General features: G+C 37.9%; 1 protein-coding gene across 1 annotated transcript; it reads left to right on the top strand.

The window, feature by feature from the left end:
- Positions 1-1,893: 1,893 nt before the first annotated feature.
- LOC143600621 (uncharacterized) lies at positions 1,894-2,301 on the top strand. The gene has a single exon (XM_077078251.1). The coding sequence runs from the start codon at positions 1,894-1,896 to the stop codon at positions 2,299-2,301; it is 408 nt and encodes a 135-aa protein (XP_076934366.1).
- Positions 2,302-26,171: the final 23,870 nt, after the last annotated feature.

The following is a 26,171-nucleotide window of genomic DNA, read 5'->3' as shown; positions in this document are numbered from 1 at the left end:
ATTACAAAATACGACATTAATTATACATATTTGTTTTTCATATTCTGTTGTTCTAGCTACCACCACTCCCATCGTCAAAAGAACTGGACAGAGCTGGCAAGAAGGCAAAGGCAAAGTACACACGATAGACCGGGTGACCAAACAGAAGACAAGGAGCAGTGCCAAGAAAACCGACGCCTTAGCTAGTATATAGGTAGTCGTTATTTCTGTATTTTGTAAGATATTTTGCATATACATTTGCTTAAGTGAATATTATTGTTAATATAATAATTTTGTTTTGTTGCTTATAGTTGTTTTATATTACTGCAAAAAAAATAAAAATAATTATATATTGCCTAATTACACACAATTTGGCCATATAGAACACATTAAATAGGTGTGGCCAAAAGTAAGATAATAACCACACCTGAAATTACAAAAATTAGAGTCTATAAATGACCATTAGCCACAACATAAACATTTTTGTGTGACGAAAAGTTTGACAATAGCCACACTTTATATTACAAAAGCATTATGTGTGACAAACGGTAAAGACAATGGCCACACCATGAACTACTAAAGAGTGTTTGAGTGGCAACTTCACAGTTTTAGCCATATTGACAACAACCTCTAGTGTCTATATGATATTATTAGCCACACAGTACCTAACTATGTGTGACGAAAAGTTTGACAATAGCCACAATTTAAATTACGAAAAGCATTATGTGTGACAAATGGTAAGAAAATGGCCACAACACAAACTACAAAAGAGTGTTTGAGTGGCAACTTCACATTTTTAGCCACATTGACAACAACCTCTAGTGGCTAAAAATGATATTATTAGCCACACAATAACTCACTATGTGTGATGAAAAGTTTGACAATAGCCACACTTTAAATTACTAAAAGCATTATGTGTGATAAACGGTAAGACAATGGCCACACCACAAACTACAAAAGAGTTTTTGACTAGCAAGTTCACATTTTTAGCCACATTGAGAACACCCTCTAGTGTCTCTATGATATTTTTAGCCACACAATACCTCACTATGTGTGACGAATGGTTTGACAATAGCCACACTTTAAATTAGGAAAAGCAATATGTGTGACAAACGGTCAGAAAATGGCCACACCACAAACTACAAAAGAGTTTTTGACTAACAAGTTCACATTTTTAGCCACATTTACAATAATCCCCAGTGTCTATAAGATATGATTAGCCACTCAAAACTTCAATATGTGTGACGAAAAGTTTTACAATAGCCACACTTTATATTAGGAAAAACATTTTGTGTGAAAAACGGTAAGACAATTGCCACACAATAATCTACAAAGGAGATTTTGAGTGGCAAGTAAACATATTTAGCCACTTTGAATATAATATCTAGTATCTATATCATATAATTAGCCACCCTATTATTAAATTTAAGTGGCCATTTCTTTGCTATATTCACACGGTATAGATCACAATGTATGCTTAACACAAACCTATTGGCCACATTAATATAAAATTTATGTGGCTGAAACATAAATTCATGTGGCTATATAGATGAAATGGTCACTCATAGTAAATTGACATGTTGCCATTTTCTACCATTTAGCCACACTTATTGGTGAGGCTTCTTGATGGTCAGCAACTAATGTCTGTACCCTTTAGCCACACATATTACCACATAAGGCCACTAAAAACTGTGTGTGGCCATATCATACCCACGGTGTCGCGACCTTTGGCCACATATGACCTGAACCAAATGTGTGTGGCTAAAGGCCTACGGCCACACTTTTTTCGTGTGGCTGAAGGTCAATATTCATGTAGTGTAATTTTTACAAATTCAACATTTTCAGGTTAAGGGAAATACTTATGTTTCGGACTTATTGAAGAAAACATCATTAATAATTTGGGATGAACCTCCCATGATTCATAAACATGCATTTGAAGCGTTGGACAAAACCCTAAAAGATGTTATGAAAGGTGATTTGGCTAACACTTATGAATCATTGTTTGGAGGTAAGGTAGTTGTTCTTGGTGGTGATTTCAGACAGATTTTATCTGTTATACAGAATGGAACAAGAAACGAGTGTGTGAATGCCATAATTAGTTCTTCTTACATATGGTCAAAGTGTAAGCTTTTGAAACTAACTAAGAATATGAGGTTAACTATTGGTTCTCAAATGACAAACACTTTAGACATTAAGCAATTCGCTGATTGGTTGTTGGATATTGGTGAAGGTAATCTTGGTGGTCCGAATGATGGTGAAGCAACTATATCAATTTTAGATGATCTTCTAATAAAACATTCCCTTGATCCTATGTCTGATTAATAGACTTTTTTTATCCTTCTATGTTAGAAAGGTTTAACGATCTTACTTACTTTCAAGAACGGGCGTTGCTTTTCCCTTAAATGAGGTGGTTCAAGATATTAATGATCGTATGTTAGCATATTTTCCGGGTGAAGAGATGGAATACATAAGTTCAGATAGTATCGGCGAGGTTGAAAGTGTATCAGAGGATTTTGATCCCACGTTGTACTCTCCTGATTTCCTTAATGGTATAAAGATGTCTTGAATGCCAAACCATCGTTTGTTACTTAAGGTGGGAGTTCCTTTTATGTTACTAAGGAATATTAATCATAAAAAAGGTTTATACAATGGAAATCGACTACAAGTTGTTAGTTTGGGTAAACGCGTCATCGTAGCTAAGGTTGTTTCTGGTACAAATATCGGTTTTCGTAATTTAATTAGCCAAATAAGTCTTACACCGTCTGATAAGACGCTTCCATTCAAGTTAAAGAGGAGACAGTTTCCTATATCCGTTTGTTTTACAATGATTATAAATAAAAGTCAAGGACAATCGTTAGCGCGTGCTGGATTATATTTAGAAGGCCAGGTTTTTACACATGGCCAGCTTTATGTTGCTTTGTCTAGAGTTAAGACTCGAGAAGGTATTAAGATTGTTTTGTTATATAAGGAATCCAGCCTGATTAACGAAACAAAAAACGTTGTGTATAAGGAAATATTTGGTAACTTTCTATGAGTTTTTTTTATAATTCTTTGTCATGTATGTTTGTATGTTTTAATTAACTTTAACTTTTTTTTAATAAAATGATTGTATTATTTTATTTTGCCTAACTATAGGTATATGCTTATATATTAATTATCCATTCATTAGTGTTTTTTTATGTTTCTTTTTATCTTTTATCTTTTACAAATTTAAATTTCAAAACATTTATTTATAACATAATATATTATACTTTTATATCTATAGCCTAATATATTTGATATACATTATATAACTTATCATTTTACCATATTAAAAAAAAAACTAAAAAAAATATGTTTAATGTTCAAAAACAGTCTAAAAACTATAGGGTTAATAATGAGTTTTCCTGATTCAATAAACCGCCATTACTAATTTAGACTAGTTTATATGGTTTGGAAGATGAACATACACACCATAACTTCTTTAATCAAATGCAATTATTTTTTCATTTTCTTCCACATGGCCACCATTGTTAACTGGAAATTTTCCGCCGATTTCAATAGATATGAGTTTATTCTTAGTGATCTCTCGGTAATCCACAAGGATAACATCCTGTCTGTTATGTCTTTTTGTATTATGAAGAAGTACCAAATACAAGCCATCGGGAATCGCAAAGAAGTTCTAACCCAAGAAGAGAAGGCACTGATCAATGTTATGCATGAAAATATTGAATAACATGATCAAGAAGTTCTTACGGTTGTCAATGTTAGTGAGTGGCTTTTTTATCCTTTCCAGAATAATGTGGTTATAAAGTATGTGAATGGGCAAGACTGTTAAGACTAAATTGTTGGTGCATAGATGTCAGTAGTTCATATGTCTAATGTCTGTAACATTGTTTGTGTATTTGTTTGTAAAAGCGAAGTTGTTGACAAGTTCGCTTAGGCGAACTTGTTAACCAAGCGAAGTTGTTGACAAGTTCGCCTAGGCGAACTTGTTGAACGAGCGAAGTTATAGACAACTTCGCCTGAGGCGAAGTTGTCGTGTATTTATACTGTTTACGGGTTAGAGTTTTGGTGGATCTAGTGGTTCAGTTTACGTGTAATTCAGTGAGTCTATTGACGTGAGTCTGTAAGTAACACGGCTTGAGTTATTAATATAACGTGGGTTTGTTCGTATCGTGTTCGTGTGTTCGTAAGCTTGTGTTCTACGTCCGTAACGATCTACACAGGGATTCCGCACCTGTGTATATCAGGATATCTCGTGTGATCCGTCCAGGGAACCTACAATTGGTATCAGACCATTGAGCTGTAAGGGCGACGAGCTCAGAACGAAGAAGAGAAACGACCGTGACGATGATCCCAATGCATCGAAAGATGCAGGTGGTGAGCTGCCAAGAACTTCTCAAGCTCTTGGTACTTCCACAGCTGAGGGGGAGTCTACCGACGCGGCTGGTGGTGATGATGTGGTGTTAGTTGAGGATGACGTGATTGATGCGCTGAAGGAGCTTGACGATGATATGTTCAGCGATGATGTGTTGTTTGATGAAGATGTGCTGCCGAGTGATATGATTGAGAAGATCGGTGAGCAGATTGTGATTGAAGATGGGATAGAAGAGGGGGAGATAGTAGAAGAAGGAGTTGAACACGAGATCCCTGATGTTGAGAAAGCCGACATGGGTGCTGAGATGGATGAGACTGAGTGGGAGGAGCAGCCTAGGTGGAAGGAAGGCTGTGCTCATTGGTTTATTAAGACCAAGAAGCCTGCTGTTCCAGCCATGTTCAAGAAGAGTTATAACATCAAAGGCTATGCTGAGTCGAAGAAGGGAATTATCTGTTGGATTTATGATGAACAGATGAAGTTGTTTGTGGTGAAGCGTTATGATGGTATTCAATACTTCAAAAGAATGTTGAGATCTCTCAATACGTTGCCGGAATGTGAGGTGAAAGATTTGGCCAGGTTGGGCCTGATAAATAGAAGTGACAACAATATGGCAAGAATGATTGAGAAGATTGTGTGGAAAGAAAGCATAAAAGAAAAGAAGTTTGAACTATTAAAGCCACAGAAGGGAAAGCTCGTGGAGGATACAGAAAGGGGATTGAGAGCAGATGGCAAGCCATGGATGGTGATGAAGTACAAACCGATCCGATGCATCAAGGAGGTTCCAATGAAGACTATGCCTCAAGATGTGTTGAAGAATCTAAAATGGTGGTACGTTGATTGCCAGACTGCTGAAGCCGTGATGGAAGACGAAGACGAACAAGAAGTGCTGAGGGTGTATGACCCGATGCATCTTGTTAACTTATCGAAAGCTGATTTGCAAGTGTTGAATGAAAAGAAGATATTCTATATTCCTGCTTGGAAGGATGAAGCAAGGAAATATCAGCGAGTAGTCACGGTGTGTGTTAGAGAAGGAGTGCACGCGTGAAGATACAGGATTACGAGACAAGAGCTGAAAGATCAAGATATGAAGCTACTGCCAAGGGGGAGTCTGTTGGTGCATAGATGTCAGTAGTTCATATGTCTAATGTCTGTAATCGAGTCTGTAATATTGTTTGTGTATTTGTTTGTAAAAGCGAAGTTGTTGACAAGTTCGCTTAGGCGAACTTGTTAACCAAGCGAAGTTGTTGACAAGTTCGCCTAGGCGAACTTGTTGAACGAGCGAAGTTATAGACAACTTCGCCTGAGGCGAAGTTGTCGTGTATTTATACTGTTTATGGGTTAGAGTTTTGGTGAATCTAGTGGTTCAGTTTACGTGTAATTCAGTGAGTCTATTGACGTGAGTCTGTAAGTAACACGGCTTGAGTTATTAATATAACGTGGGTTTGTTCGTATCGTGTTCGTGTGTTCGTAAGCTTGTGTTCTACGTCCGTAACGATCTACACAGGGATTCCGCACCTGTGTATATCTGGATATCTCGTGTGATCCGTCCAGGGAACCTACATAAATCAATATTGCAATCCAATGTTCTTTATCTTTTAATAGATTTCGATCAGTTGAAGCTTTCGAATGTGAGAAAAGAAAGGACACATTTTGATTTGAAGAAGGAGGTAAGTGAGAAGGTTAAATGGTTGTTAGATTGTCAAAACTATGAATCCGATTTTGATGATCTTGAAAGCTCTTTGGATTCTGATGATGAAGTTTAAGGTAACATTTATTCAATAACTTATTTATTTACTTGATAAGTCAAAATTTTTAGTTTATTGTTTGCTTTGTTTTGTTTGTTCATGTTATTAGATTAATTTATAAATACAAACTTCCAAAAATGTACAACAAACTGGTAAAAATTGTTTATTTTGTTTGTCAGGTTATGATGGCAGTCTGGTTTTTTTTGTGGATTATTGATGAAGGTGATGATTGGTAAATTTACTTCCACATGTTTAGATCTTCTTTTGGAATCTCCATTTTATGTTTATATTTAGATTTTGTTAGTATTAAGCTTCTATTAAACGAATATGATTTTTTTTATTTTTTTCTTTTAGTGGTTATGTTTAGTATGTTTGTTTCAATAATATAATAGTTTCAATATTCTTTGATTTTTTATGACCGGTTTTATGCATTTGTTTTCTTTCTGGCTATAAAGTTATGTTACATTTTCACATTTTGTGTTTAGTTAAATAAAAGTATCAAGATATTTATTAACTGTAACATCCCCAAAATTTTGAACCAAATTTGGCAACTTAGAAAAGTTGAAGGATCAAATTTAATTCCAAAAAAAAAATAAATAAGGAGAAAAAATTTAATAAGGAAATGAGATTTTTTTTTAAGAAAATAAAAACATTCCATAAAGAAAATCCATCTTATGTAAAGGATATAGAATAAAGAAAACACATCCCATATGAAAGATGTAAGAAAGTGGAAGCATTCCACATTGGTATAAATAAGGAATAGAAATCCCATCCCACATGGAAAGTGGTAAAGAAATGGAAGCTCTTTGTAAGGCCCGGTTGCCGGTGCCTTACTTTGGACGTTGGATTTACTCATAAACACAGTTCTAAATATCAGAGTTAATTAAAACTTTACAAGGAATATAAAACTTTCATAAACATTACATAATAATTCATAACTTGTCTTAATAAAGCATTCTTGTCTTTCTAATTAAACATGAAATCATAAAACAACTTGAGTCTTCAGATCCCAGACTCTTATTTTTCTGCCGTGTAACCCCGCTCAGGTCAGCTATCTCATCCTACTCACCTGCGTGCATACTAAAAGTCAGCTACGCTGAGTGAGTTCTAGTTAATCACACATCATACAATACATACACTTACCATCAATTATGCATATGAACATACAAAATAATTACTTTACTAATTTACTTTCATTAGATAATTTCATACATACGTTCATATTTTAATACTTTCATACTATATAATTAATATCATTCTATCTCAGATATTATTCGGGTCTGATCCCTTCCTTTTCTATCTCAGAAATTATTAGGGTCTGATCCCTTACTTCTTCATCTTCGTACATACTGTCTTTACATACCCATAACATACATATACTTTCTTTTATCAGTCATACACACTCATATGATATACATATATCTATCATACACATTCAGCTATTTTATACATACCTCCCTTGCCAATACGTGCAATATCCGAAGATCGTTCACGTACCGACAAGCTTTCATTTACATTTAAGACATGCATAAATAACATATAAACCATACATGGCATACACTTACCACTAAAGTAAGTGTATTAACTATCACATCGAGTATGCACACAGCCCAGAGAACATAACAAGGAATGGGGCTAGAAACACACCAGGATCCGGTTACGCTCAGAGCCAATCATAATCCCTTTATTTAATTGTGCACGGCTAACTGTTAAATATATGCATATATGTTACTTAACCGTATAATTAATCAAGTCGATATTTTAGTTATCTAACGTTCTTGCTATATTGGGTTCGTTTGTATAACTGATATAAATAGGCCAACTAGTTAGATCAGGCTCACTGATCATTATAGCATCTGGGCCTAGCTGGGCCAGGTCCACAGACTACAATCGGTCAATAAGTGGCCGAGAACTCTAAGGCAGAGAACTCAGCCGAGATCTCAAGTTTGACCGAAAACTCATGTTTGACCGAGAGCTCATGTCACGGAGAACTCGTATTGACTGAGAACCCATGTTTGACCAAGAACGTTGACCGAGAACTTAGGCCACCAAGAATTCGTTTTGACCGAGAACCCGTGTTGACCGAAAACTCCTGTCTGATGCTATTTGTTCATATTTTTCTATCTTTTATTCCTTTCAAGGCTCAGGTAACGGTTAACGGTCCATATCACAACTTTTAACCACCTTTTTTCCATTTCCCTTAACCGTTTTACACCCCATAATGTTTCATCATCAAGATAAAACCCGTTTTGGGTATAAAGTGTAGACCTATACGCATTTAAAACCGTTTTTAGCTTACATCTATAACTACGAGTTGATTGAGTCCACTTTTAACACCAAGTTCACAGTTTTATTGCATAAGGATGACCGATATTCCTTCGTATCAATCGTTAGGGCAAACGGATTATAAAAATGCAATCTTTAAGCTAAAACGTACCTTTACGATTCACTGCGAGCTACGGCTAGCCCTAATACATGATTTTGGACTCGTTTGCTTGCTTGTATAATCGAAGATCTAATATTACTATGCTTGGTTTTGGGTTCGGATCTTGGTCGCAAGGGTTAGCGGGTGTTTTGGCTTAATTGTGTGTTTTATAGTGTAGGCTATGGTGTAGAATAGATGGAAATGGAAAGGATTAGGGTTTAAGGAGTATTTATACTCCCTTTAGCCCATGGACTTAAGGCCCATATTTCCTTTTTGGTCCATAATTAATTCTATCTAATTAGCCTACTTACCTTTCCATCTTTATTATTATATTATTTCTTTACTAACTCAAGTAAACTTTTCCATCATAATAATTAATATGTTAAACGTTATTATTTGAAATTTTGGGATGTTACAAGTCTTCCCTTCTTAAATAGGTTTCGTCCCCGAAACCTAACTATCATTTAAACAAAGCAGGGTAAAACTTGCGCATTTCTTCCTAGACTTCCCATGTAGCATTTGATCTCTTGCGGTGCTTCTATGTCACTTTCACTAAGGGTATAACCTTGTGATGAACTTGCTTCTCCTTGCGGTCAACTATCTCAATCGGTTGTTCAATATAGTTCAGCTGTTCATCAACCTCAATGTCCATTAATGGCACATGAGACGTGTCATCCGCCAGACATTTCCTCAGATGAGAAACATGGAAGGTTGAATGAATTCCTTTTAACTCTTTGGGCAAGTCCGGCTTATAAGCCAGTTCACCCACATGATTTATAATTTTAAACGTTCCAATGTACCTTGGACTCAACTGTCCCCTCTTTCTAAAACGAATGATCCATTTCCACGGCGAGATCTTGAGCATCACATTGTCACCAACGTTAAACTCAATCGGTCGTCGCCGCTTATCAGCATACGACTTTTGACGGTCTTGAGCGGCCTTCATCCTTGCTTTGATTTGATAAAACTTGGGTGAGGTTTCTTGCACAACCTCTAGGATTCCCATTTCTTTTTGACCAATCTCTCCCCATCACACGGTAGTTTTACAACGTCTTCCATACAACATCTCTAACGGTAGCATTATGATAATTGAATGATAGCTGTTGTTATAGGAGAACTCTTCCAGGTGCAGATGATCATCCCAACTTCCTCCGAAGTCTAATACAAAGGCACGAAGCATATCCTCAAGGGTCTTGATCGTCCTTTCAGACTGTCCATCTGTTTGAGGATGATACGAAGTGCTGATGTTCAATCTTGTCCCCTTAGCTTCATGGAACTTCTTCCAGAATCTCGAACTGAATCGAGTATCTCTAATAGACACAATCGACAGTGGCACCCCATGCTTAGTTACCACTTCCTTTATAAACAAGCTTGCTAATGATTCTGACGAGATAGCCTCTCGTATAGCCAGAAAGTGAGCATTCTTTGTTAAACGGTCCACAATCACCCAGATGGTATCATGATGCCTAGCTGTACGAGGTAGCTTGGTTATGAAATCCATGGTGATGTGTTCCCCTTTCCATTCAGGTATCTCAAGCGGTTGCATTTTCCCATACGGTTTCAGATGCTCTGCTTTGACTTGTAAACAAGTTAAGCACTTACTAACGTTATCCACCACATCTTTTTTCATTCCTGGACACTAGTAGTCTCTTTTCAAATCTTGATACATTTTGTTGGATCCTGGATGGATTGAATATCTTGATTTATAAGCTTCGTCTAAGATTCGACCTCTAAGATTTCCATGATGTGGAATCCACATGCGGTCAAACCTAGTTTTAACACCATGTGTTTTTTCCATCAACTCCTCTTGCTGACCGAAAATCCTTTCTTTCTTCACTAGTCCTTCATCTACAAGCAGCTCTGATTGCACTTTGATGATTTCTTCGAATAGACTTGAATTTTTTATTAACTGGTATGACTTTACTGTTGCAATGACTTCCTCATTCTTATGACTTAACGCGTCGGCGACCACACTAGCTTTACCAGGATAGTACTTAATCTCGTATTTGTAGTCTTTTATCAGCTCTAACCACCTTCTCTATCTCATATTCAGTTCTTTCTGCTCAAAGAAATATTTCAAGCTTTTATGGTCAGTGTAGATAGTACACTTAGTACCATATAAGTAGTGTCTCCAATTATTGAGAGCATGCACAACTGCTGCTAGCTCTAAATCATGCGTCGGATAAGTGCTCTCATGGACCTTCAACTGTTTAGACGCATAAGCGATCACTTTTCCTCGTTGCATCAACACGAAACCTAACACACGATGCGAAGCATCAGTACAAACAACCAGATCCTCGTCAACATCAGATAAAAGCAAGGATTGGAGCTTGCGTGAGTCTTTTCTTAAATTCTTCAAAAGCTTCTTCTTGGAACTTTCCCAAACTGAATACTACCGACTTTCGGGTTATACCGATCAATGGTGCGCCTATCTTGGAGAAACCTTCATTGAATCGCCTATAATATCCAGCTAACCCTAATTCAAACTTAAGATCACACGAACTGTAACGCATATCTCATTACATTTAAACTAGGGTTTAGATGACGCATGACAATCAGTACACAAGTAGTCTTTCGGAATTTCACCGAAACACACACGAGTTGACTCAAACCGTTGGTGAACAAACGAAAAATATCAAAACAACAAGTATTTGAAAAGTATGTCACATCTATGTGTTACTTGATATTTATATATAGAACACAAAAATTTAAGAAGCAAAAGTGTATTTTTTTATACTAGAAATTGATTTACTAGAAGTTAAGGGGGCTAGGTGTAACAAATTAATAATATAATCAACTTATTACACAAACCCTAATCCCCTAACCCTGCATACAATCGTCCCCTTCCCCCCTCTCCTCTTGGCAGCCGTGAACACCCACACACACACATACAATCTCCTTGCAAGATTGTTTGAAGAATTAAAGTGCTAGCTAGGTAAATTACATCCTCTCTAGTTTATTCCATTGAGTTAATTGCATGATTAAGCATAATAAACATAAACCCTAGATGTTAAAATATTGATTTTTGATAGATTATGAGTCTAGAGGGTTGCTTGCATGGTTAATTGTTCATAGGATGATAGTTTGTTGGGTTTTGATGAAAACTGATGCTGGACAGATTATTGAATTCGTGTTTGGATGACTGTAACTCGATGTTAATTACATGTTTTGATGTGATTGTTGATTCTGTTATATACTATGTTGAGTCTAGTTTTTGAAAAGTCTGAGTTTGTAAATTTTGGACGTGTAAGAGTTTGTTTTTATTATTTTACAAAACTATTGTGCAAGGCTGATTCGGGAGACCTGCTGTTAGGCTGTTTTGCGACTAAGATATCTCATAAACGACAAGACCAAATGGGTTGGTTCCACTTCTGGAAGTTAATATTTTGAGTTACCAATCTAAGAAAATTGGTCATGCATTAATTGGATTTGTCATTTAACAGGAATAACAAATAACATTCTGTTGCGCATGATAATGATTGTTGTGTGTTTGCTGTGATGTTTTGATCATTGTGATAAAACCATATATGATAAAAATATAATAAAAATATTTTTAAAAAACAAAACCCACGTGTACTTCTGTGATGATTTTTGGTGATTTATTTGACATGTTAGGGTTTATTAATAAGAGTAATCTTGTCGAGTGAAAATCTGTCTGGACAATTTAGCTGTTGTATTACTTGAATTGTCATGAAAAGGGCATAACCGATCGATGTTTACTATGTTTTGACCAAATTTCCCTTGTGGGGGATAATGGCTAGTAATGTAAAATGTTAATACTTGACACTTAAGTAGTTGTTCACATATGTAACGTATCACCAATGTGTTTGTCAAGTCGCACTTATTTCACAAATGGAACACGAAACGCATCTCATACATAAGTTGTATGTGTCGAGTCTAGGGACTCACTTGTAGTTTAAATACTTAGAAAATCTCATTTTTGTTGTTAGAGTACTAGTGAGGATTTTCTGTGACGCACACCTCTCTCGGATTCTTTTTTATTTTCTTCACAAACAGTGAGTTTTACGTCCCCTTTTTACTCTTTTTAAACGCTTTTATTTGGGGGGAGATAACATACTCCAACGCTGTAGATTTTGTTTAGTTTTTATATATCACTTGTAAGGCTAAGTGGTAAACAAACCAACCAAAGTCCTTCATAACATCGAACCGGTTAATATTTGTATAATAACGAGTCACTGTTGAGTAGTACTACTGGGTTTGACAAACCCCACCCAACTCTAAACTCGATTGTAGGTCGAGTGGGTGTAATCTTGGCTAACACATTACCATGGTCGTGGTTGACATGGTGGCAAGGCAATTGATAAACAGTCAGCTTCGGTATCGAACACTTAGTAATACATGCTTGATAGGTTAGCTACCTATTGATATATAATTAACTTAACACTATCTGGTAACGCAAAACGCAAAACGTAAACCCAAACGCCAACGCTTTATTTATATAAACTTGTGAACTCACCAACCCTGTATTGACACTTTTGGTATGTTATTCTCAGGTAGCCGAGGCGGGCGCGCGGTATAGGATCATGCATTCGCTAAACACCATTGCTTGAAAACTTCTTTTAATTTTTATCTTAATAACTTGGGTTTTTAAGTCGTCCTGTGTGGCGCAAACTTTTTGGTTTACATTTTATGCTTCGGCATTTTATTTAAGACGTAATGTCATGTTGGTTTGAAAACATTAAACATGGTGTTTGCTTATAACTAATGATTCCGATCCTGTTAGTTCACACCCTCTGACGGTAAAACTTCGTTAGTGGATTTTGAGGGTGTGACAGATTGGTATCAGAGCCATTGGTTATAGCGAACTAGAATTGCGTGCATACTAGACTATAACCGCAACGATCCATCAGTTATAATTACACGCACTGCATATATAAATATATATATATATATATATATTATATTTAGTACTTCTTTTTTCTTTATCCCTTTACCTCATTCACTCATACGCGCGCATACACGACTTATCCTGTAGGGATGTCGACGCCATCATCATCATCATCCGACCCGGTGTCCCACGCCCCTGGAAAGGAACCACAGCTACCTAACTCATCACCACCCTGAGTAGTCCCGGCACTAGCAGCCCCCGCACCGAAGAGGCACCGTCCATCGGGATTGGTACCCGAGTCTGATCGAGCGTTTGGTTTACCGTAAGCAAGTTCCCCCACTACCTCTCATGGGCTATCCTATGTCCTTCAACACACTATCACCCATAACCCTACCAATGAAGCGCGTTTTCACAGCTTTCATCTCCTGTTTGGATCGCGAAGTTGACATCATGTGCTCGACGAGAGCGAATGTTACCGGATTGATAGGGGATGGAGCTGAGGCTAGGAAGAGAATTTCCTACCTAACTGAAGCCATGAAGGAAACTCGATGCTCATGTTCATCTAATGAGGCTAGTACTCAAGATGCAATTAGAAATCTTAGACTTGCAGGAAGAAGTTAGAGATGCAAGATACAATGCAGCGGTAGCTCTCGCTCGTAGCGCAACACTAGAGGCACAAATTTCTGTGGACGCAGCAGAACCTGAGGAGGATCCTGAAGAAATCAAACGCTGGACGCGGTCGCGATAACATTAACCTAACCGCAGCAGAACTCCAAACCCTACTGAATGACCATGCAGCGGAAGCTCTAGCTGCACATGTTTAGAATCAAGCCAGAGGTCCAACCGGAATCTGTACTTTCAAGAACTACTTAGACTGCAAGCCTAATTCATTTGACGGCACTGAGGGAGCCATAGGTTTCCGGGATTGGGCCGAGAAGGCAGAGTCAGCTTTCGAGATGTGTAACTGTCTACCAGCCAGCATGGTCAAGTTTGCTGCTGGAACACTGCAAGATTCCGCCCTCACCTGGTGGAACTCTAATGCTCAAATTCTTGGGTTGGAATTGGCAAATGCTATGAACTGGGAGGAATTCAAGAATATGATGCGGGAAGAGTATTGTCCTATAGAGGAAATCGTGAAGTTGGAGTCGGAATTTTGGGCGCTGAAAATGGTGGGTTCTGAGATTGAAGCCTACACCACCCGTTCCCATGAGCTAGCAGTGATGTGCCCGCGGATGGTTGACCGCCAAGTAAGAGAATCGAGATGTATATCGATGGTTTGGTACCCCAGATTCAGGGTATGGTTACGTCTTCCAAACCGGCTACAATTCAGCAAGCGATCCGAATACCCACAAACTGACGGACCAAGCAGTGGCACAAGGTGTGTTACCACCTAGAGGTTCCACCTCTAAAACCCGTGACAACTCAAGCACTGACAACAACAACAACTCTGGTAATGGAAAGAGGAAATTTGACAACACCAGATCCTCATCATCGAATCCCCCACAGCAACAACACCACCGTAAACCCGAACTCGATCAGAACTTCAATACTCAGGGTTCTAACAATAATAACAACGGTGGCGGACAGGGTTCGAGTGGCTATGCTGGAAAGTACCCGAAGTGCAACAAGTGTAACTATCACCATGTTGGCCCATGCGACCATATCAAGTGTTTGCGATGCGGTAAATTGGGTCATCAGGCCAAGGACTGTAGGGGATACCTAGCAGCTAAGGGTGCTTCTAAACAGCCTACAGTGACGAAAGGGTTCTTTGAGTGTGGTCAAGTGGGTCACTTCAGGAAGGATAGCCCCAATCTGAAGCAGAATGAGAACAATGGAGGCGGTAGTAAGGGTAGAGCCTTCGTCATTGGATCGGGTCAGGCCTGCAGTGACCCGAACATGGTTTCCGGTAAGTTCCCTCTGAACGACTGTTTTGCTTCTATTTTGTTTTGGAGCTGATAGGAGTTTTGTATCGAAAGCCATTAGTGAACTCTTAGACTTAACTCCAACCCCGTTATATGCTAAGTTTCCTGTTGAATTAGCCGACGGTAAGTCTATAGAAACAACTCATGTACTAGCGGGATGTAAGTTGATACTGTCGGGTCATACTTTCGTTATCGACCTCATACCCTTTACGCTTGGTAGTTTCGATGTTATTGTCGGCATGGACTGGCTATCCGAAAATAGGGCTGAGATTATATGCCATGAAATGATTGTTCATATCACTACACCTTCCAGCGAGATCATCTCGATACAGGGAGAGAAGAGCGGCATGACCACCAATATCATCACCCTCATGAAGGCACAAAAATATTTACGAAAGGGTCATCCGGCGATTTTAGCTCATATTATCGAGAAACCCGCAGAGGAGAAGCAAATCGAAGATATACCGATAGTGCGCGATTTTCCATAAGTCTTCCCGGAAGATTTGCAAGGACTCCCACCCATCCGAAAGTCGAGTTTCAAATCGAGTTAGCCCCCGGTGCGTCACCCAAAGCACGAGCCCCGTATCGACTCGCACCGTCGGAGCTTCAGGAGTTGTCACCCAACAATAAGACTTGTTGGATAAAGGTTTCATCCGACCCAGCTCATCACCATGGGGAGCCCCTGTCCTATTTGTTCGAAAGAAAGACAGGACTTTCCGCATGTGCATCGACTACCGGGAGCTGAAGAAAGTGACGGTCAAGAATCGTTATCCCCTACCCCAAATTGATGATCTTTTCGACCAGCTTCAAGGATTGAGTTAATACTTGAAGATCGATCTGAGATCTGGTTACCATCAATTAAGATTTTGCGAAGAAGACATTTCAAAGACGGTTTTTATAACTCGGTACGACCACTATGAGTTTTCAGTTATGCCTTTTGGCTTAACCAACGCACCAGCTGTATTTATGGATCTCATGAACAGAGTATGCAAGGCGTACCTCAAAAAGTTTGTGATTGTTTTCATTGATGATATCCTCGTCTACTCCAAGAACAAGACCGACCATGAAGAACTCCTGAGGTTAATTCTGGAATTACTAAAGAAGGAACAAATGTACGCTAAACTCTCGAAATGCGAATTTTGGCTTCATGAGGTTCACTTCTTAGGACATGTGATCAATGAGAGTGGTATCCATGTCGATCCAGGCAAGGTAGAGGCCATCAAAAACTGGGAAGCACCTAAGACTACGACTGAGGTGTGACAATTCCTAGGACTGGCTAGCTACTACCGACGTTTCATTGAGGGATTTTCAAAGATTTCTCAACCCCTCACCGCACTGACACACAAGGGTACTAAGTACAATTGGGGTGACGCGCAGGAGTCTGCCTTCCAACTATTGAAAACTAAACTCTGTAGCGCCTCCATCCTAGCCCTCCACGAGGGAACGGAAAATTTTGAGGTGCATTGTGATGCATTGATACAGGGTCTCGGTTGCGTGTTAATGCAACTCGAGAAGGTTATAGCCTATGCCTCTCGACAAATGCGGATACACGAGAAGAACTATACGACCCATGACTTGGAACTCGGAGGTGTGGTGCTTGCTCTTATGATATGGAGACATTACTTGTATGGTACCAGATTCACCATTTACACCGACCACAAGAGTCTCCAACATATCTACGATCAGAAGGAGCTGAACACGCAACAGCGTCGTTGGTTCGAGCTACTTAAGGATTATGACTGTGTCATAAAGTACCACCCTGGCAAGGCCAATGTAGTGGCCGATGCTCTCAGTAGAAAGGAAACCGATAAGCCTAGACGAGTGCGAGCATTACGACTCACGACTCATGCCAACTTACCTGATCAGATTAGTGATGATCAACTCGAAGCTTTTAAAGATGATAACCTCCCATCAGAACTCATGCGCGGCATGGATAAGCAGCTTGAAACCAAATCGGATGGGGTCCGATATTTTGAAAAACGGATTTGGGTCCCTCAATACGGAGAGTTGAGAACTCTAGTGATGGACGAAGCACACAAGTCCCGATATTCCATTCACCCTGGCTCAGATAAAATGTACCATGACCTAAAGGCACTTTACTGGTGGCCAAACATGAAAGCCGAAATTGCCACCTACGTGAGCAAATGCTTGACTTGTGCAAGATTCAAAGTGGAATATCAGAAACCATCTGGTCTGCTTCAGAAACCGGAACTTCCAACGCGGAAATGGGAACACATTTCCATGGATTTCATCACGGTATTACCCAAAACGTCGACGGGATGCGATACCATCTGGGTGATTGTTGACCGATTGACTAAGTCTGCGCATTTCTTAGCAATCAAGGAATCGGACAAAATGGACAGACTGACTCGCATTTATATGAAAGAAGTAGTATCTAGACACGGAGTACCTGTCTCAATCGTAACTGATCGAGATTCCCGTTTCACTTCGCACTTTAGGAAGTCACTACAGAGTGCCCTAGGCACCTGCCTAGATATGACTACAGCATACCATCCTCAACAGGATGGACAAAGTGAACGCTCCATTCAAACATTGGATGACATGTTACGTGCATGCGTGTTGGATTTCGGAAAAAGTTGGGAACCTCACATGCCCTTGGTAGAGTTTTCGTATAATAACAGTTACCACGCAAGCATTAAAGCAGCGCCGTTTGAAGCGTTGTACGGACGGAAGTGTCGATCACCTCTTTGCTGGGCAGAAGTGGGTGATAGCCAAATCACTGGTCCAGAATTAGTACTTGAAACCTCTGAAAAGATTGTCCAAATCCGAAACCGCATGGCAGCAGCACTAGATCGCCAAAAGAGTTACGCCGACAAGCGCCGAAAACCTTTGGAATTCCAAGTGAACGAGAAAGTTTTACTCAATGTCTCACCTTGGAAAGGTGTAGTTTGCTTTGGAAAGTGAAACAAACTCAACCCACGATACGTTGGCCCATACCGGATAACTGAACGCGTTGGTCCGGTAGCATACCGATTGGATTTACCAACAGAACTCAGTGGCGTACATAATGTTTTCCATGTATCCAACTTGAAGAAATGCCTTTCTGATGAAACACAAGAAGTTCCTTTAGGCGAGTTGCAAGTTGATGAATAGTTACGCTTCATCGAAGAACCAGTCAAAGTTTTGGATTGGGAAACCAAAACACTCAAACACAACAAGATTCCTATCGTTAAAGTTAGATGGAACTCAAGACGTGGACCATAGTTCACGTGGGAACGTGAGGATCAAATGATGAAAAAGTATACTCACCTTTTTGAAGGGTTGACCAAACACCGAAAACCGCGAAAGTCGACTAACCGTCAGAAGTCACCAGAGGTATGAATTAAATTTCGGGACGAAATTTCTTTCTACTAGGGGATCATATGACAAACTGAAAATTTTTGCCTTTTTCAGACACCCATCGCGACTTGACTCAAATTTTCGGGACGAAAATTCTTTCAACATGGGAATGATGTGACACTCGTCAACTTCAGGTTAACTCCGTTAATCCGAACTCCGTTAATTCAATCTTAAGATCACACGAACTGTAACGCATATCTCATTACATTTAAACTAGGGTTTAGATGACGCATGACAATCAGTACACAAGTAGTCTTTCGGAATTTCACTGAAACACACACGAGTCGACTCAAACAGTTGGTGAACAAACGAAAAATATCAAAACAATAAGTATTTGACAAGTATGTGTTAATCTATGTGTTACTTGATATTTATATATAGAACACAAAAATTTAAGAAGCAAAAGTGTATTTTTTTTAAACTAGAAATTGATTTACTAGAAGTTAAGGGGGGTAGGTGTAACAAATTAATAATATAATCAACTTATTACACAAACCCTAATCCCCTAACCCTGCATACGATCGTCCCCTTCCCCCCTCTCCTCTTGGCAGCCGTGAACACCCACACACACACATACAATCTCCTTGCAAGCTTGTTTGAAGAATTAAAGTGCTAGCTAGGTAAATTACATCCTCTCTAGTTTATTCCATTGAGTTAATTGCATGATTAAGCATAATAAACATAAACCCTAGATGTTAAACTATTGATTGTTGATAGATTATGAGTCTAGAGGGTTGCTTGCATGGTTAATTGTTCATAGGATGATAGTTTGTTGAGTTTTGATGAAAACTGATGCTGGACAGATTATTGAATTCATGTTTGGATGACTGTAACTCGATGTTAATTACATATTTTGATGTGATTGTTGATTCTATAATATACTATGTCAAGTTTAGTTTTTGAAAAGTCCTAGTTTGTAAATTTTGGACTTGTAAAAGTTTATTTTTATTATTTTACAAAACTATTGTGCAAGGCTGATTCGGGAGACCTGCTTTTAGGCTGTTTTGCGACTAAGATATCTCATAAACGACAAGACCAAATGGGTTGTTTCCACTTCTGGAAGTTAATATTTTGAGTTAGAAATCTAAGACAATTGGTCTTGCATTAATTGGATTTGTCATTTAACGGGAACAATAAATAACATTCTGTTGCGCGTGATAATGATTGTTGTGTGTTTGCTGTGATGTTTTGATTATTATTATAAAACAATATATGATAAAAATATAATAAAAATATTTTAAAAAAACCTAAGCCACGTGTACTTCTGTGATGATTTTTGGTGATTTATTTGATATGTTAGGGTTTATTAATAAGAGTAATCTTGTCGAGTAAAAATCTGCCTGGACAATTTAGCTGCTGTATTACTTGAATTGTCATGAAAAGTGCAAAACCGATCGATGTTTGCTATGTTTTGACCAAATTTCACTTGTGGGGGATAATGACTAGTAATGTAAAATGTTAATACTTGACACTTAAGTAGTTGTTCACATATGTAACGTATCACCAACGTGTTTGTCGAGTCACACTTATTTCACAAATGGAACACAAAACGCATCTCATACATAAGTTGTATGTGTTGAGTCTAGGGACTCACTTGTAGTTTAAATAATTAGAAAATCTCATTTTTGTTGTTAGAGTACTAGTGAGGATTTTCTGTGACGCACACCTCTCTCGGATTCTTTTTGATTTTCTTCGCAAACAGTGAGTTTCACGTCCCTTTTTTACTCTTTTTAAACGCTTTTATTTGGGGGAGATAACATACTCCAACGCTGTATATTTTGCTTAGTTTTTATATATCACTTGTAAGGCTAAGTGGCAAACAAACCAACCAAAGTCCTTCATAACATCGAACCGGTTAATATTTGTATAATAGCGAGTCACTGTTGAGTAGTACAACTGGGTTTGACAAACCCCACCCAACTCTAAACTCGACTGTAGGTCGAGTGGGTGTAATCTTGGCTAACACATTACAATGGTCGTGGTTGACAAGGTGGCAAGGCAATTGATAAACAGTCAGCTTCGGTGTCGAACACTTAGTAATACATGCTTGATAGGTTAGCTACCTATTGATATATAATTGACTTAACACTATCCGGTAACGCAAAATGCAAAACGCAAAACGTAAACGCAAACGCAAACGCAAACGCTTTATTTACATAAACTTGTGAACTCACCAACCCTGTGTTGACACTTTTAATATGTTATTCTCAGGTAGCCGAGGCGGGCGCGCGGTATAGGATCTTGCATTCGCTAAACACCATCGCTTGAAAACTTCTTTTAATTTTTATCTTAATAACTTGGGTTTTTAAGTCGTCCTGTGTGGCGCAAACTTTTTGGTTTACAATTTATGCTTCGGCATTTTATTTAAGACTTAATGTCTTGTTGATTTGAAAACATTAAACATGGTGTTTGATTATAACTAATGATTCTGATCCTGTTAGTTCACACCCTCTGACGGTAAAACTCCGTTAGTGGATTTTGAGGGTGTGACAGCAACCCCGAAAGAACCTCAGGGAATACTTCTGGATAGTCGCGCACGATAGGAGCATCTTTCATTTCTTTCGTCTCGGCCGTAGCGTTGACAACATACGCCAGGTAGGCACCGCACCCTCGCCTTAACAAACCCTCGACTTTTATCATCGAAATGACATTAAGCCCATAACTTTTCTTATCACCATAAACCGTCACCGCACTACCATCCAAGGACTTTAACCGTATTATTCTACTCTTACACACTATCTGAGCTTCATACTCAGATAACCAATCCATTACCAAAACCACATCGAATCCTCCTAAGGTCATAACATACAAAGTAACAGGGAACTGAAGCGGAAATACTATCTTACAGTCCTTAACCATTTTTTATTATTTTAACTGAAGTGTCACTAGCGGTTTCTACTATAAAGGTTTCAGACACTCGGCAACATTTAATTTTAGCTAATTTACTAAATCGTGTAGCTAAGAAACTTTTGTTTGCAACTGGATCAAATAATACTAAAGCGGAAATACCGTTTACTAGGAACATACCTGTCACGACATCTAGAATATGTTTGGCTTGCTCTTGGGTCAGCATGTAGGCTCTGGTCTTTGGCCTAGTCTGATCAGTATCATTCTTTCCACTCCCTCCGGTCCCACCATCGGTGCATTCCGTAGCAAAATGGTCGGGATTACCGCACTTGTAACATGCGGGTTTTGCAGTACAATAGGGAGCATAATGACCCACTTTTCCACACTTATAATAGGCATTCGACCCAAGCCTACATTCTCCACCGTGAGCCTTACCACACTTATGACAAACATCAGATCCTTTACCCCCACTTGCACTCACCACCGTGCATCTTCCCGCAGGTCTTACACGACCTCCTCTCCCAAACTCTCGGTTGTTTGTTCTTAGGGTTCCACATTTGAGTACCGAGTCATTTAACAAGAGCGACCCACTTATTATCTTTCTTCTTGTCTTCCACCACAACAACAACCTCAACCAGGTCTTCATAAACCATTTTTGCGAGTTCGACAGCAGAATTAAAGGTAGCAGGTTTATTCGCCTTGACTAGCGTACGGTCACTACACCTCGAATTATATCCAAAACATCATCCATATAATGAATAAATCTGATATCAATTTGTGTGTAATGGTCACTACACCTCGAATTATATCCAAAACATCCGCGTATAATGGTCTATCTTCATTATATCACAAATCCATGTGTAATGATCTACCGTCATTACATCACCAAAACAATAGGCATTTCATTTCTTAAGCAAATTGTGTTGTTGTAGACGAGCAAAGAATACAACATTACGTATGACTATCATAGTTGATAACTCGATACATACCATACTGAAAATATACCCACTTATAACCCAAGGCGATTGAAAGTGGGGGGGGGGGGTCACCCCTATAGATCTACCCATATTTATGTGCCCTTACTAATTCGGTTAACAGTTATTTAGCCAACTAGACTCATCCCGCATTAGACACAGTTTGTAAAATAAAATGCCCTTATCAAATCAATGGGTTCCTTATGAAATGAAGAATATGCTTTCCCCAAAAACACAATTAAATATCGATTTAAAACAATTCCAGTTAAAAACGAAGGGGGTTCGATAGAGAAACTCACGGTTTTGTAGCTTTACGTTTCCAAAAATCTTGTGTCCTATAAAATCAATGGGTTCCTTAGGACATCTTTTCCTTTTCTCATGTAATAACTTATGTTATACATGAGTGTTTTACCACTTTAGGGGCTGTTCTAAAACAGTCCCTGATAGTTGTGTTGGTTTCGTTTAAAAGCCCATTTTTCGACCTTTAATGTTACCCACAAGTCAAATAAATTTCACAAGTCTATACTAATCATCCTATGAAATAAACACACATATAATAACATATAATGTACCATAATTTCAGTTTTGACTATATATGTTCATAAGATACTTTTAATCGAGTTTTTCGGTTCTTAGTTCGTATTTTAGATTTCCTTAAAAATGTTACAAGTTAAGCTTGTTATTTTTATATATATACAATTAAATTTAAATATTCTAAAAGTCCAGATTTTAAATTATTTAATAAGTTCATAATAATTCCAAAATATTACTTTTTAATAAAGGTTCTCATTTTCTTTTTAAAAGAATCTATGTGTTCACGATCCAAGTATTGTCCTTTTTAATATCATCATGTTTTAGCTTTTAGAAGTTTCCATTCCTTTATAACTAACTAATCACTTTTATATTATTCACATCTTTATCAACCTTTTAATCAATCAAAGAATCATGGATTTATAAATTTCCTAAGTGTTGTTTTAATAAAGTTTCCTATTTTAGTAACTTTTAATATTTGGTAATTCTAATTAATCTAATTCTTCCACTTTGATTAATTGTAATTCTAGGTTTAATCCATTCAATTAGTTTGATAGGGTTTCATGCATCCTAGTAATCTATTCCCACTTTATTCTTTTAATTCACCATTTAACAAAGTTTCTATCTTTAGCAAGTTGTTGTTTATTTTAACAATGTTTTAACTAATCTAAGTTTCTAATCATTCATCATATTTTATTTTAAGTTGTTGTTAATAACCTATTGATTTCATATAATATAAGTATTTACATCAAAATCTAATTGTTATCTTTTCTTAAATTAAAGTTTCTTTATTTAGTAATTCTATCAATCTTCAAGTTTCAATTATTAAATCTAACAAGCAACCTATATTAATTTCAATTAAGTTGTCCCACAACACATTTTGATTCAAAAATCCATTCAAAACTTCCTAATTAATTCCATATCAAAAATCCTGAATTTTTACAACTATGAACACATTCCTTCTTTATCCATCTCTACAAAAATAATTTAACCATCCAAGTTCACACTAACACTTTAAAGATCAACAATCAATCCTAAACTTTATTCCAATAACAACCCTAGAATCCATTTCTTTCAAATTCATCAAATATCCAAGATTAGTAATACCCCATATCCAATCTAATAATCAATATAGGGTCTTTATTATATATGTATGCATGTATATGGAGTTTTGATTCTCTCATACATATATATACATATACTCACGGCAAACACACATATACTCACTCACATTATCAATCTTTCAACTTTCAATCAAACTTAAGAACATCAAATCTTATATATTGATAATCAATACTTAAACATAGAACTTACTTGATTCTTGAGATTTTGAAAGATGAAAAGAATATTAATAGTGAGTGTAGTGTGCTTCCTAGCTTAATCTCTCCTTGATGGCTTTATATTTCTTACTCCTTGGTTTAGATCTTCATATTTCTTGAATATGTGTTAGTGTGTGTTTAATATTTGAATTTGTATTTGTGTGTGTGTTTGAAGGGTGTTTGGGCCGAGCTTATATGAAGAGAGAGGGAGAGGGAGTAGAATGTTGAGTTGGTGATTAGAGTTGAGAGGTGGACAAGCTAAATGGTTTCCAACACACATATCTTCTAGAACAAAATGATTGCATGAGAAGCTGGAAGAATATTATTGGAACACTTGGGGGATGAGTTGTCCAAGAGAGGGGTGGGGGCGGCCTAGGGGATGAGGGGAGGGGGGGGGGGGGTTTGTGAAGGGTTTTGATCAATAACTAGGTGATTTCCGATTATTCGTTTAACGTATTACGTGTTTTAAATATCCAAATGAATTCCGTTTTCAATGATTTTTGTAAGACTTTGAACGAAATCAAATTTCTGACAGTATGGACCATAAAAACAATTTTGTTAGACTTTGAACGAAATCAAATTCCTTTCCGGGTCCTGTACTGGCTCGTGTTTGCTTATCTTCCAATTTCCGTGATTTGAGCCTTCTTAAATTATATTTTTAGGTTGTCTCACATGTTTTCACATATATTTTGAATTTTTGAGATTGTTTAATCAACCAAATGATTTATTTATTTTCTGGCTCGTTGCCCGAGGTATTTGCACGTTTTTCACGTATCGTGCCAAAATTTGGACTTTTTGTTGACTTTACAAGATAATAAACCTTAATAAAGAGAGATTTTATTAATAAAAGTATATTAGGATGGATAATCATGATTACATTAATGAAAATTTTCTGTCAAATGTTACATTCTCCTTTCCTTTAAGAAATTCCGTCCCGAAATTTAGGATGTGTCACTGGCTTCTGACTCTACTGGAAACAGATGAGGATATTTTCGTTTCATATGGTCTTGTCATTCCCAGGTGAAATCGGGAGCTAGTCTTGAGTTCCAACGAACTTTTACCAGCTTGATTCGATTTCGTCTGAGCTTTTGTATTTTCCAGTCCATGACTTTTACAGGCTCCTCGACAAATCGAAGCTTCTCATCAACTCGGATATCCTCAACGGGAACAATCAGTGATTCGTCGGATAAGCATTTCTTCAAGTTTGATACATGGAACACGCCGTGTATTCCGTTCAATTCTGAAGGTAATTCGAGTTGATAAGCTACTGGACCAATTTGATCAATGATCTTGAATGGCCCCACGTATCTAGGACTCAACTTTCCTTTCTTCCCGAATCTGATTACTCCTTTCCAGGGTGAAACTTTCAACAGAACTTGATCTCCTACTTGGAATTCCAACGGCTTTCTGCGATTGCCCGGGGTGTCGCTGATCGACACGAGATCCGCACGATGTCTAGGAGTGCGTAATCCTCCTAGATTCGTTTATGGTGTTGGAGACGAAGAACACGATTACACACAAACAAATACACGAATGGGATAAATGAATCTGTAGATCCTTTATATAATAACCAAACCACGTTACATACCGAACCAAACAAATGACACGGCCGACCCGAGGTGAGCTCTACCTCGGGTCTGCCCGCACGAAACAATCTCTCTTTTCCTCTCTAAACAATTTAACTGAAAACAATATACTCTGACTATCTGGATACAAAACCCTAAACAAGACACACATATATATTGAAACCAACTTCGCGGGCTTGTGCTTGGGCCTATAGGCGAAGTTGTCCTAACTTCGCCAATGGCGAAGTTGTTCTAACTTCGCCTATGGTGAAGTTGTTCTAACTTCACCACTTCG

Source organism: Bidens hawaiensis, unplaced genomic scaffold, assembly GCF_021521415.1.
Source record: "Bidens hawaiensis isolate Kalapana, Puna unplaced genomic scaffold, B.hawaiensis_p1.1 tig00054510_1, whole genome shotgun sequence".
Classification (NCBI taxonomy): Eukaryota; Viridiplantae; Streptophyta; class Magnoliopsida; order Asterales; family Asteraceae; genus Bidens; species Bidens hawaiensis.
This window is presented reverse-complemented; position numbering and strand designations above follow the sequence as displayed.

Coding starts and splice junctions, on each gene's coding strand:
- LOC143600621 (XM_077078251.1), top strand. CDS start 1,894: ATGATTCATAAACATGCATTTGAAGCGTTGGACAAAACCCTAAAAGAT.